This window comes from Dendropsophus ebraccatus, chromosome 4 (genome assembly GCF_027789765.1).
Source record: "Dendropsophus ebraccatus isolate aDenEbr1 chromosome 4, aDenEbr1.pat, whole genome shotgun sequence".
Taxonomy (NCBI): domain Eukaryota; kingdom Metazoa; phylum Chordata; class Amphibia; order Anura; family Hylidae; genus Dendropsophus; species Dendropsophus ebraccatus.
This window is the reverse complement of record NC_091457.1, coordinates 108,632,675-108,646,769: the sequence shown is the minus strand read 5'-3', so window position 1 is coordinate 108,646,769 and position 14,095 is coordinate 108,632,675. Positions and strand designations below refer to the sequence as shown.

The window sequence follows — 14,095 nt, the reverse complement described above, 5'->3', positions numbered from 1 at the left end:
TAGTGTGTATGTGATGTTTATTATTTTCTGTTCAGTCCAATCAAATTATAAAAAAAGATGCATGCCTGGAGTATTCCTTTAAATTTGGGTTTAGTGAATACCACTGTAGATTCACTTAACAGTTAACTTTTTTAAAAAATGTGTTTGAAACCTTATCCAAATAAAAAAAAAAATTTCCACTTGCAGATTTTGGGGAATCTGACTGCATTGAGATCAGTAACCCTCATGGCTAATATACAGGAAGACTGAGCAGTGAGCTACACTGTACCCCAGCAACGCGCACCCATATAACAAAGAAAACAATTTTGTCAATAGCTAAATTAACCCTAACATGTTTTGTTATTTTATTAGGCAAAGTAGAAGTAGAAGCAGAAGAGAAATCATATGAACAGAAGAAAGAAATATACAGTAAAAAACTGGACTGGACTGGATTTGGCCCAGGACCACAGTGGGGTACATACCTCAATACTGTTGATCAGTTCCAGGTAGCGAAGATCCCTTATACGTATATAAGCCTGTGTTTAAAAAAAAAATTGGTATATTGATATATACAGATAACAAAGGCACCACTAATATTTGAGAAAAATGCAGGGCATGCACTTAAGCGTCTTGTGATAGGCTTCAAAGAAAGACAGTTTTCAAGAGCACTTTAAAGTACAATGACTCACAAAAGCAATGACTTACATATACTGTACACCTAGGGAACTTTTTTTTTATACTATCCCAATAAAGCAATAGGTCTGAATGAAAAATTTCCTACCATTTTCTTTTTACAGCTTTTAGGCAGATCATGAGTCTTCACAGTAACAGATAACAAACAAATTCTTTCTTAGGGTGCGTTCACACCTACAGGATCTGCAGCTGATTTTCTGCAGCAGATTTCAGTTAAATAACTGAACACAGCATCAAATCTGATGCTGTGTTCAGTTATTTAACTGAAATCTGCTGCAGAAAATCAGCTGCAGATCCTGTAGGTGTGAACGCACCATTAGGGTACAAACCCACACACCGTATACGCAGCAGATACGCAACAAATACGCAACAAATACGCAGCAGCTTTGATGGTGCAGATTTGATGCTGTGTTCAGCTATTTAGATCTAATCTGCTGCATATTTGCTGCGTATTTGCTGCGTATCGCAGCAGTAAATACGCTGCGTATACGGTGTGTGGGTTTATACCCTTATACTTTCTTTCATTTGGCATCTACTCAGTACTAACATACACATGGTAGGCTAGCCAGAAGTAGATGAGAGTTAGAGGGGAATGTGATTGCAGGATCGTTCTGTATAAAGTTTGTTAGTTGTCCGCTAGGTCCCGTACACACTACAGATTTGGCGTGGAGATTCTGCCAGGGAGCAAGGGCTTGCATGCCTCCGCTCTCTGCTTTAAGAATTGACATCTCAATACTTTGAGTGGAGAGGCACGGAGAGCGGAAGTCATTCAAAGACATAGTAGGAGGGATTCGGCACGGAGTCCGCAGACAGAGATTCTTAGCGGAATCTTTGCGCCAAATCTGTAGTGTGAATGGGGCCTTACTGCGGAGATCCGCAGGAACAAAACAGTAGAAAATTTTTAAACAAGCCCTACTGAACACTCTGGCAAAGAGAAACTGTGGTCAGTATAAAAATTCCCCGAACAGTCAGATGGGTGGGAAGTTTTTATTTTTTTAATGTGTACCGTAAATTCTAGGTCAATGGGTGAGAGCCTGATTCTTGTCCCCTCAGGTTTATATTAACACCACCTTGGCCTAGCATTCAAATACCTAGTAATAAAGTTCCTGCCCACTTGACCATTCAAGGCCAGTTCAGGTGTACATTGTCATATGGATAAGCCAACAATCTCATGTCTATAAAAAAATGTACATTACATACATAAAATAGATCTCTACATGTGCGGTCATTCTTAGTCTGACAGCAGTCACTATAACCACATCCATTCCATGTATTTTGTACTTATTTGTATTATAAATTGGACCTGATTCAGTGCATTTGGGGCTGCATGGTTCTGCTGTACACCCGCTAAATATACAGGGGTAACAAAATTAATCTTCCCACACTCTAAGGGCTCTAGACAGCGTTCTAAAGCTCCAAATGAGACAAGAATTGGACACTTTCTTAGTTTTTTCATTGTCACCTTCAAAGTGCCATAACCTTTTCATTTTTTAGTCAAAATATCTATATGAGAGCTTGTTTTTTGTGGGACAAGTTGAACTTTCTATTGGCACAATATTTAGGGACATATGACTTTGATTGCTTACTTCTTTCTGAAGAAAATTAACAAAATACAGCAAGTCTGGTGTAGTTTTTAGCATTCACCACGTGGGATAAATAATAAGATAATAATATAGCTTGGGTCACTATAGATGTGAAAATATAAAATATGTGTAAGTTTTTATGTTTTATATAAAAATTCTTTTGTAAGAGGAAATTGTGTAGTTGTATGTTTTTGGGAAATGGGGTGGGGGAATTTTTTCATATTTAATATAATAAAATTATATTTTCTAAAACTATACTTTGTATTAGTCCCACAAAGGAACTTTAAAATGCAATCTTCAGATCAATAATACACTGTACTACTAATGTCTAATAAACAGGGAGTTTAATTTTGCTAACCCATGTATCAAAAAGAAAGCCCGTTAGAATATTCATCCACCATAACTGCCAGCAGTACACCACAGACATGCTGTCATTATTTGTGATCCTGTTTGTGTATCCTATATTGCAGCATTTTTCAATGTTTTTAGCAGAGTTTGTGCTGGTGTCAGCGGTTTTACATCCTCACCCCAGACAGGATGATCCTGTGAATTACAGGAAGTGCCTGGAACCTTCAGCTTGGAAATATACAGTAAACAAACAGATCGTATAAGGTTAGACAAAGCAACAAAGCATCCTGGTCAAAAAGGAAACAGCTTGTCACCTTCTTAGCGGTCTCAAAATCCAAGCCTTCCAAAGCCTCCATGGCCAACTCCCTCCAGTCCAGATCAGTGACCCCCAGGCAGGCAATCTGATAGGCCTCACGAAACATCTTCCTTTCCAAGTATTGATACATTGGAGTAGACTGCAAGAAATGAAAGAATAGTCAGGGTAACAAAGAATGATCCAACTCAGTTCACTTATGTAAGCTCCCAGAATTCCTGTTTCAGGATATGATCTGGAACCTCTGACAGTCTCGGCTAAAGCTGCCCATACACGGAATATAATAATCAGCACAGACTGACAATTTTGACCACTTTATCCAACAACAGCTTGTGAATTATACACAAAAAAATTGGTTGCTGTGGTAGTCTTAACGTACATGGTCAGACAAATTAGCCCAAAATTTTTTTCACTAAGCACAAGATATTGAAGGGGAGAGGATTGAATACGCACTGCCGCTCAATTTATTTTTTATGGGTGTCTTTGGTGGCTCCATAGAGGAGGAATAGAGTGGAAGCAGGAGTTGGGCCTTCTCTTAGTTATGCCTTATCCCATGGACACTGTGGATAGGGCATAATTTGTGAAGATGGGAACACACCTTTAACTATCTTCTCAATCTGCCAGTTTGGTCTGACATAGATTTCACTATGTGGCTCACTGTACAGTGGCAGATTTATTAGCAGGCTGACAGACTGGTGGGTGATACACTGATCTTAGCAAATTCCCCCCAAGTAATTCCAGCATAAGCATGTCAGCGACAAGTATTCCTGAACCACAAACATCAGAGCATCTGCAAGTTAGCAGTCTCACCTGTGGGACGTCAACAGAAGACATAGAGTAGACATGTAGACAGAAGATTTTGGAGCCATTGTACCCAACTACAAAACCCTGAAGCTTCTGCTGGTGGACAGGGAAGTTGCTGGCTTTGATATTCAGGTACCCTCCTCCAGAAAAACACAACATGTCCTCACACTGGGTGTTCCAGGCTACACTGTTAGCATTGGGCTCCTAAGTAGGCACATAGAGAATCAGGATGAGATGTAGCACATGAAACGATATTCCACATTCAGCATGCAATCTATATAAACTAGGACAATGTCCATTCCTGACCTGGAACAGCAGCTCCTTGGTAGTGATATCATACACTAGACAAGTGTTGTTCTCATCCACCACAGCAAGCTTGTTACGACTAGCGCTCATGTCCAAGCACCGGACAGATGTTGCTTGTTTCAGTAAGGTGATGGCAAAGAGGTTGTCCACAAAAATCTTCAGGATCTAATTACAAGAGAGTAATAAGGTTTTACAAATAACAAAGTGGATGCTTTTTAACATAAAAAGAGTTTATCAAACAAACAAATCAAAAAGACCTCAAGAAAACAAAGCCTTGTGTGTCTGACATTGCAGTCTAGCCTAATTCACTTTAATAGGGCTAAGATACAGTACCAGAAACAGGCCATGGCCCTTTTTCCTAATTATAGACATTTGTTAACCATAAATATTACTTCAGTTCAGTAGCTTTAGGTTAAAACCAGTGACTGTTTATTCTCTAAAAATTCCCACCTATGGAATCACTATAGTGAAGAATGATGGTGCTGGGAAATAATGTGAGACCCTAAAAAATACTAATAGTAATGGTCAATAGAGACATTATACTGAATGTAGAAAGCTACTTTTTTTTACATTTAAAAAAGTAATTGCAAGGAAATGAACCAGTCACACAGCACCACCAAGTGGATGGTTACACACACAACAGGGATGTTGATAAAAATTCTAGTTAAACCTCCTAGAAGCTGCTAAAAAAGCAATGTATAGCGAGAGCAGAGTTTTTGATAATATTCTTGATCAGACTGATATGTTATCTTTAGTGATGTTTTCTGAGACAAACAGAAAAAGCCTTCTAGGCTTCTATCATAATAAAATACAAGCTACTCGCCTGCTTGATGCCTCTCCACTTCTCACAAATCCTAATTACTATCCTGGATGATGCCTCTCCTTGATATCCTGAGGATGTCCCCAACCCACTGCAGGGAATCACTGGCCCACTGCAGTCTCAAACCGCCCAACGCTGGGGAGAGTGATTGGCTGCAGAGCTCCCAAGGGACATCTTCAGGATACCAGGGAGAGTGTGACATCCCGGGAAGTAAACAGACACAGTAGTGAGAACCAGAGAGACATAAAACAGGTGGGTAGGTCACATTTTGTTTTTTTAGAACCCTTTTAACCAAATCCCCTTTTTTTTTTTTTTTTTTTTTTTTTTTTTAATAAAGCTGTTCCAAAGGTAAACATTCGTTAGGTTTTGAGACTACTTCTTTGGCAGTAGTAAAGGATAACAATAACCAAAAAGATCTTACCTGTCCATTTTTCAGTCCCACTAACAAGCCTTCTCTCCCTGGTGGGCCTCCAATCACCTTTATATAGCGGATTAATGATTCCATCATCCACTCTCGCTCCTTCACACCTTTAAAGGACAAGCACTGCAAACGTTTCTCCTGAGATGATTGAGAGAAAGATTTATGTTTTCTCAATACACAGTCTCCAATATAAACTTATTATAGTATTAAAGATAGATTGGTGGACTATGTGTTTAAAACATCATGCAATAATATACAGGTCTGCGCTGGATTTCTGTGAGTCTAAAAGAGTTAAAGGGGAACTATCAGCAGGTTAGACAAACCTAACCTGCTGATAGCTCCCTAGAGGGCACAGCATGCTGAAGATAAAGGCATGTCTCTTACAGTCATCCTCAGCGCTGTCCCTGTGCTGTTAGCTGTGAAATCCTCTGCCTGTTACGCAGTTAGGGGCACTGGGGGCAGGGCTGTTGCCCTCTGAGCTCAAGACAAGACTTAATTTTATAGCCTGTCTACGCCACCTTGAATGTCATCTACATAAGCAAGCCATAGCTTCTTAGACAGGGCAAAACCTTTGAGAGCTTCAAAGGAGAGATGAGGAAGATGGAAAAGATCATGCTAAGGAGAGTCCCATGGAGAAGAGGGTGCTGGAAGGTAATAGGGTAAATAAGGCTGTTGAGGAAAAAAAAAAGTCCCTAGAAGGGGAATAATGCAGCCTTAGAAAATAAGTTATAGCACTCCGGCATAGGAATGGTCAAGTAAAGGGAATAAGGTCATGTCTGCCTCCTATGGATACTGGGCTCAGGCTGATTAACCTAGTAACCTAGTGCCTGTAAAAGAAATGTGAACACCACCAGTTTCTTCATACCTAGAGTCAGACTACTGGCCTTATGAATCCGTGTCTATTACAAAAAAGATCCGGCCCTATAAATAAAAATGTAAGGGCCAATAGTCCTCCCCACAATCACTAGTCAGGTACTGCTGAGGGTACTGCTGCTCGAGCATCACTCACTTGGCACAGGATAACATGCTGGGAACAAACCACAAGCAGATTACATTCAAACTTCTTGATAATTTTTTCTTTGACCCGGTAATGCATGTCAGCAGCATCTTCAGAATACAGTTCGTATATCAAGATCTTCTCAGGCATCTGAATAGCAAGCCTGTTCTTATAGATGGCAATCTTCTTCACCAGCTCCCGGCACTTAATCCTTACTGGAGAAGGGCACAAAACAAGTGTTCAAATGTTGTGTTTCCCCGAAAATAAGACCTACACCTAAAATAAGACTTAGCTTCATTTTGCTGGCTTTTTGGAGTTGGCTTGGAATGTAAGTTCTACTCCAAAAATAAGTCCTAGCTAAAGTCATCTGACCAGATCCCTGACACTGGGTGCTGAGCATCAGCCAATCAGGTCAACACAAGCGGCAGGGGATGCAAAAGTGGTAAGAAGATGCATTGAATATGAGGTGACTGAAGGTAGGTGGGCCAACTACAGAGGGGTGTATAAAGTATGGGGACTACCTACAGAGAGGGGATGTATACAGTGTGGGGAAAGGTACTTTGGGAGGGGAGAGGGGCTTACTGCAGAGGGTGGTGCATACAATTTGAGGAAAGAACAACAGCGAGGGGAGGGAGGTATATACTATGGAAGCCTAACTAAAGGGGAACCTACAGTATAGAAGCTACAGTGGGACATACAGCATGGCGGACAACTAACATAAGGGCCTAGATTTATCAAATGGTGTAAAATATACACAGGTGTAAACTGCCCACAACAGCCTATAGAGCTCCTCTTTCATTTTACCAGAGCTGAAAGCTGGGCTGTGATTGGCTGCTGTGGGCAGTTTACACCAGTGTATATTTTACACCCTTTGATAAATCTTCCCCATACAGTTGGGCTACAGTGTTTGGGCATACTATGTTCCTCAGAAAATAAGACCTACCCCAAAAATAAGCCCTAGACCATTTTTTCCAGAGAAAAAAACTTATGCAAAACTCTGTCTTATTTTTAGAGAAACACAGTACTTATCCAAGATCACAGCTTTTTGATTCTTTCAAAGCTGCCAGTAGCATTAACTATGTATTTCAGAATGACAAGCAGTTTGGTAAATTCAATGTATATTCAGGACTGTTTTTTCACCTTTTTGCTCAGTGATGAGATGCTGCACTATAACATCGGTCATACAGTCCCTGAAGGCATATCTGTCCTTGTAAAGTCCATGCACTGTGCTAAAAATAAGCTGGTAGAAAGCAAGCGTTCCATCTTGACATCCAATGACCTGGAACAAAACATACACATAGGACTTATAACTTTACCACAATCCTACTCAGAATCTCACTCAGATATTTCATTACTCAGTCTTACCACATAGTTTGAGTCAGGTTTCACTTTGCATGTCCACACCCAGGAGTTCTGCTCCCCGATTGTGCCCAGCCGGACTCCATCCTTTGTGAACAGAGACACCTGCCTGTCCGAGCCGCTCAGGACAATATATTCACCTTTAGAGAAGTAACTCACACAGCATGGATCACAGCCCAGAGATCTGTCCTTCCCAACCTACAACACATGAGAACAGAACAAATACAAATGTAGCATACCACAATACTACTAGATCAGACGATGGGCTTAGAACGCAAAAACAGAAAATTTACTTTTTATAGGGAGTGATGGATCCCATATTACTGGCTTTTCTGGAATACTGACGCATTAATTAAAAATAAAATAAAAATTATATAAAGCTCACTGTTAGTGTGGACTTCCTTCAGACGGAATGCACATTGTTCAACTACTAAACAGTTTTTAGCTTTGGGTGGAGAAAACGTAGATTACCCAAACAGATAATGACATACAATGTACAAATCAACAGGTGTCCATGTAGTACCTGCTTGCCACTTAGTTGATAAAAGGATAACTTCTGTCCCCAGTCCGCTACAGCCAAGATGTCATTGTGCTCGTCTCTGATGGAAAAAGAAAAATTTAGATCATGTGCTCTGTGCTAGCCTTTTATTATACAAAACACAACTTGCTATAAAGAAGGGAAAGGTCATAGAGCATACTGTCTAAGTGTATATGAGCCTTCTGACTCCAGATGATGTCATGGGATAGAAGGGTCAAGCATGTTGAAGTTTAACTGCCCAACTCTTGAGATAATCTAACAAGTCTGGCAGCGGCTTTATCCCTGCACTGAAAGCGCATGAACATTTGGTGCTTATGGTAAGATCGGGAGAGATAGCTGCCGGTTAAAAAAACATTTTTCCGACAACTATTAAAGGTGTACAGCCACATCTGAGTAAAGCCAGGTACCCTTACATCGAGTGTATAAAATACCACGATGGTTATTTAAATAATAAAAAATCACTAGTTAAAAAAAATAGCAAGACACATACCAGCCTGAGAGAGGTCAAAGTATTTTGGGATTTCTTCCTGGCCAAATGCCTAATATAAATGCAGATGTACTAGAAACTTACACAACTTACCATATGAGCTTGTTATCCCCTATCCAACCATAGGTAGCCCCAGCGATCCCGAGACTGGAGACGCAATTGCAAATGAATGGAGTGCTCTGCACACAAGCAAGGTCACTGTTATAGACGGGCTCATAGAAAACAATTGGAGCACTAGCTGCAGAAGCAATGAGTGCTCCATCCATTGCAGGGCGATTGTGTTCCCATTCTCGGGATCCGTAACAAGCTCAGATGGAAATACCTCTGTAAAGAAACTCTGAATACAAATATAACACAAATACATAAGGACTATAATCACAATTTGGTTTTAATCAGGTACTAAAACTTACTTTGAAGGATTCCAGCAGATAGACCAGATTGGTGACAGAGACCCTCCAGGTCGCTCAATTTTAACTTTCTCCTCACCATTTTTGTTCCTAATGCTTACAACTCCATTGAACATCCCCAGGGCGAGATACTGTCCATCGTTTGTCCAACTTGAAAAAAAGCAAAAGAATAACAGTGAACAAAAGACTCTGTGGAGGGGACTGGTAATACAGTACATGGAGGAGGATTACAACAGATTGTGCATAGATGACTAATGTGACCTATGAACCAATAGTCACCACACATTAATCTCACAATGAATATGTACTGCGCTCTTACCTGCAGCAGGTGATCTTACTGCTCACTTTATGTTTAGACACTGACTTCTGCTCTGGAGACCAAAGACCTAACAAAAAATATAAAAATTTTTTATACCTAATCCTTTATGTTTCTGTCAGCATTTAATCTTATAAAACAGATATATTACTGTACACGGAGCATTGAGCAGCTCTTTCTTCTATTGCCGATCTACCCTGGCTAACTTCAGAGTAAAAGTCTACATGTATCATGTGGTAGATCACTCACCAGCCAACATCCTGAATGGATCACTTCCTCTAATGTAAATAAATACATGTATACTACAATAGAGAGTAGCTTAAAGCTGAGGAACTCACCAAAATCACTGGAGGAGCAAGATGCCAGCTGATGGGTAACTGGGTTGTAGGATACACATTGGATGGAATCATTGTGCCTGAAGATAGGAAATAAATAAAAATACATTTCTACAAAAAAAATCTAACATGACATTATTTGGGGGAATTCCATCCTAACCAAACTTAAGAACGAACTAACATGTGTGGGGGAAGGGGGGGGCATACTGGGACTTTATTTCTCTTCCATTAGATTTATTTGTAGGAGATTCAATTCGATTTTAGAGTCTGTCACCAATCGCAGAATGAGAGGGACGCACAAACCCACATATACTGTTACCAGCCACAGGGTAACAATAAATATCTGGGCATCGTATAGACCTAGGAATTCCTCAGGGGGAGACACATTCTGTGCACCAGTTCTATCTGATCCCAAGTCAAAGATCCCCACCCTATACATTTTCAACATCTTAACAGGGTATGTGGAAAGGGATAATTAAAGGAAAAGTTCGGTGAAAATTTTTATTTAAGTATTGCATTGCCCCCCAAAAGTTATACAAATCACCAATATACACTTATTACGGGGAAATGCTTATAAAGTGCTTTTTTCCTGCACTCACTACTGCATCAAGGCTTCACTTCCTGGATGAAATGGTGATGTCACGACCCAACTCCCAGAGCTGTGCAGGCTGTGGCTGCTGGAGAGGATGATGTCAGGGGGACACTGAGGGACACAGGGCACTGGAGGGACACTGAGCATCCCTCTGCCATCATCCTCTCCAGCAGCCACAGTCTGCACAGCTCTGGGAGTCGGGTCGTGACATCACCATTTTATCCAGGAAGTGAAGCTTTGATGCAGAAGTGCAGGAAAAAAGCCCTTTATAAGCATTTCCTGTAATAAGTGTATATTGGGGATTTGTATAACTTTTGGGGGGCAATACAATACTTTAATAAAAATTTTCGCCACACTTCTCCTTTTTAAGGTAACATAGCTATATAAACAAATTAACTTACGTATACTTTAAAATTCCTTCTAGTTTGGATGTCCATATGATGACACTTTTATCAGCAGATCCCGAGGCAAATCTCTTTCCTGGAATCACCAAACATTAGAATAAGAAAAGACAGAAAGTACAAATATAGGAATTTATCAGTGTTAATATGGCACACAGCGCAACGATTTATTCTGCAAAATGTATTTACACAAAGTGAGAAAATGTAAATGTAGAATAGATATGCATATATATGTGCTGCCAGTTTCCAGATGCCGATCACACAAGGCTGCGTGATGCAGCATCTTTGGTAGAAAGGGTCCTTACTTTGTGCTCACATTGTCACAGGGGCGGGTCTGTGACACTGTCTGCACCCACGCACCCGCTCTGCAGCTGCCGCTGTGATTGACAGGGGATGCAGCCTCAAGACACAGAAGTGGCAAGAGAATAGGGCAAGTGCAGACAGTGTCACAGACCCGCCTCTGTGACAAAATAAATACCCTTTCTACCAAAGACGACGTATCACACAGCATCGCTTAAGCTATGTATGTGATGCTCATGTGATCTGAAAACTGGCAGCAATGATATATGCGTATTTTAAGTTTCCCTTTAATATGTAGGGTTAAAAATTTTGCATTAGCAAGAAGAATGAATAACAAGAAGCGGTCTGCCTATTTACCATCTTTAGCATATGCAACACAGTAGACCATGTCCTTGTGTCCTTTCAAAGGCTGCAGCAAAGTCCCATCTGATGTGTCATAAACCTGAAAAAAAAGGGAAAAATAAAAAATATCAAAAGTACAACTAACAGAGCAATGACATAGACACCACCTTATACTGAGAACACCTCTTTAAGCATGCAGGTTCCTACTCAAGGATACAAACAGTTTTAAAGATAAAGGTTTAAAGAGACATAGGGTAATATATTATAAATATAACCTACACAGAATAGATCACTATTAGACTGGTAAAGTGAACCATTAGTAAAACATAACAATGTAACACTCAGAGATCTAACTTTTTTTTTTAAAAAAGCACAGCCTGCGTGGACATGTGAATGCAACCTAAGGATGGACATATTTTAACATTAAAATGTTAATGAAAAATTTACATAAAAATATATCGGTAGCATAAAACATGTGTATACAGTGTGTGTGTATGTATGTAATATATATATATATATATATATATATATATATATATATATATATCCTACACTAATCTTAATAATTACTTACCAACACTTTGTTACCCGCAGCCACAATCAGCTGGGTTCCATCGGGTTTAAAAGCAAGGTCATAAATGCTGAAAAATAAGAGGAGACAAACTCTTTCATCACCTTCATGCTTTCCATGCACATTTACTATCATCTATGTGGATGAAGGCCTGACATCTTTGACAACTGTACATAGATGTCCCTGAACATGATAACACAAGGACATCAGTGAGTGTCACTACTTTGTCTAGAGCCTGGATACAACTGATACTATGTAAGGGTGGACAGATGCTTAGGGGGGAAGGGGGGGGGGTTGAGTTTTATATAAAACCTAGAAAGTTATAGATTTGTAGATTAGGCTTTGTTCACAATACAATTGTGCTATCTGTGGCACATATGTCAGAAAACAGGACATTGATACATATATACAGTATGTGCTTGGGCAGGCACAGGCCCTCTGGCTTCCATAGCCCAAATATAGTCAACTAGTCATTATATTCTGCATATTTTCCACACATATACGTGTACTGACTACAGCAGCGCGGCAGATCATGTTTTCGAGTAATACCATCTATACATGCAGGCCATATAAGTCAATGGGGTCTGTGCATGTCCACACCTGTAAACGCTGGTGTAAAATTTTGTACAGTTTTCCAACATATAAATGGTACAAGTGGTACCGTAATCTGGACTGTCCTACTAGGATAGTTTATGTTTCAAGATCTTTGCTTGTTGTCAGTGAATGAGAACCTTCCTGATATCTTGTCCTAAGTGAATACTCCTCACAGCTGAGTGTTTGTTACAACTGGATCTATTCTAGATACTAGAGATGAGCAAACCAGGTTCGGGTTCGAGACGATCCAAACCCGAACGTTCGGCATTTGATTAGCTGGGGCTGCTGAACTTGGATAAAGCTCTAAGGTTGTCTGGAAAACATGGATACAGCCAATGACTATATCCATGATTTCCACATAGCCTTAGGGCTTTATCCAAGTTCAGCAGCCACCGCTAATCAAATGCCGAAAGTTTGGGTTCGGATCGACTCGAGCATTCTCGAGGTCCGCTCATCTCTAGTAGATACATTTCAGAGAGCTGAACCCTCTCTACACCAGACACATACATGATACACTGTAGCAGAACAGGACAGAGTTTTTCTTTATTTTGCGGATGGGTTTAATGCCCAAACTGGATACAATTGTAACAAACCCTCAGCTGTAACAGATGTCTTTGTTCTATATATCTTTTCAGGCTCTGGGCTCCATTCACTCACCAAAGGCAAGATCTTAAAAATCTAAAAGAGAGTTACAGTACTTGCAGAACTATTGTAATATAGATGGCGATGCCTCTCAACCTGCTGGTCTCTGGCTGCTGTTACAGCCGTCATTCTGGAAGATGTATTTGTGCAACGGCCAGTGAGCTGCAGGTTTACAAACAGCGATACAAGGACTGAGCTTCATTGACATAAGGGCTGGCCCTTTTAAATCACTGACACTGTAATCCTCATGGTCAGGTTGACAATTATCTGGTGTATCTAAGTCTTTAATGTGTGATACAACTGAAAGAACCACCAGCTATGTGTATTTTATTCATGTCCTGGCCCCCATCTATAGACCTTCAGCTGCTGGTTGCTTGGCACCTATGGATCGCCAGTAACAGGTTGCTATGCAGCTTGGAACCTCAGCATCTGGTTACTATGAACCTTTGAGCCCCCAGTTCCTGGTTGCTATGCAGCTTTGAACCTCACCATCTCGTCACTATGAACCTTTGAGCCCCCAGTTCCGTTGCTATGGAGCTCTAGAACCTTAGCATCTGGTTGCTATGGAGGTCTGGAACCTCAGCATCTGGTTGCTAAAGACCACTAAGTCTCCAGTTCCCGGTTGCTAAGCACCATTTAACCCCTCAGTACCCGGTTACTATGCACATTTACACTCCAAGCTCATGGTTGCTAAGCACTTGCGTCTCCCCAGTCAGTCTGCAGCTACGGTGTATTCCACAGGATCGCGGCCTCCTTACCACTGCTCCACCTTGTCCCTGTCATGGACCTTATCCACCCAGGTGGGCACAGCTCTCATGGCTCCGGTTTTCTGCGCTTCAGGGATCCGGTAACGCCGTTCTCTAGAGCCCAGAGTTGCCACAACAGCTAGAAGGAGATTTCCATAGCAAGCCACGCCCCCTGCTCTGGCTCTGGCTCAAACTGCGCAT

General features: G+C 40.8%; 1 protein-coding gene across 1 annotated transcript in view; it reads right to left on the bottom strand.

Moving 5' to 3' along the window:
* Nucleotides 1–14,076, bottom strand: part of IFT122 (intraflagellar transport 122) — a 46,417-nt gene extending 32,341 nt beyond the window's left edge. Inside the window, exons 1-16 of the mRNA XM_069966670.1 lie at nt 13,907–14,076; nt 11,916–11,982; nt 11,357–11,441; nt 10,700–10,778; nt 9,710–9,786; nt 9,375–9,441; nt 9,059–9,205; nt 8,147–8,222; nt 7,630–7,821; nt 7,405–7,543; nt 6,277–6,479; nt 5,268–5,405; nt 4,027–4,191; nt 3,727–3,924; nt 2,918–3,058; nt 462–515 (exon numbers count right to left, since the gene is read on the bottom strand). Of these exons, the coding sequence (XP_069822771.1) occupies nt 462–515; nt 2,918–3,058; nt 3,727–3,924; nt 4,027–4,191; nt 5,268–5,405; nt 6,277–6,479; nt 7,405–7,543; nt 7,630–7,821; nt 8,147–8,222; nt 9,059–9,205; nt 9,375–9,441; nt 9,710–9,786; nt 10,700–10,778; nt 11,357–11,441; nt 11,916–11,982; nt 13,907–13,965 (1,887 nt within the window). The 5' untranslated portion in view covers nt 13,966–14,076. The remainder of the gene's footprint in view (nt 1–461; nt 516–2,917; nt 3,059–3,726; nt 3,925–4,026; nt 4,192–5,267; nt 5,406–6,276; nt 6,480–7,404; nt 7,544–7,629; nt 7,822–8,146; nt 8,223–9,058; nt 9,206–9,374; nt 9,442–9,709; nt 9,787–10,699; nt 10,779–11,356; nt 11,442–11,915; nt 11,983–13,906) is intronic.
* Between the last annotated feature and the right edge of the window lie 19 nt (nt 14,077–14,095).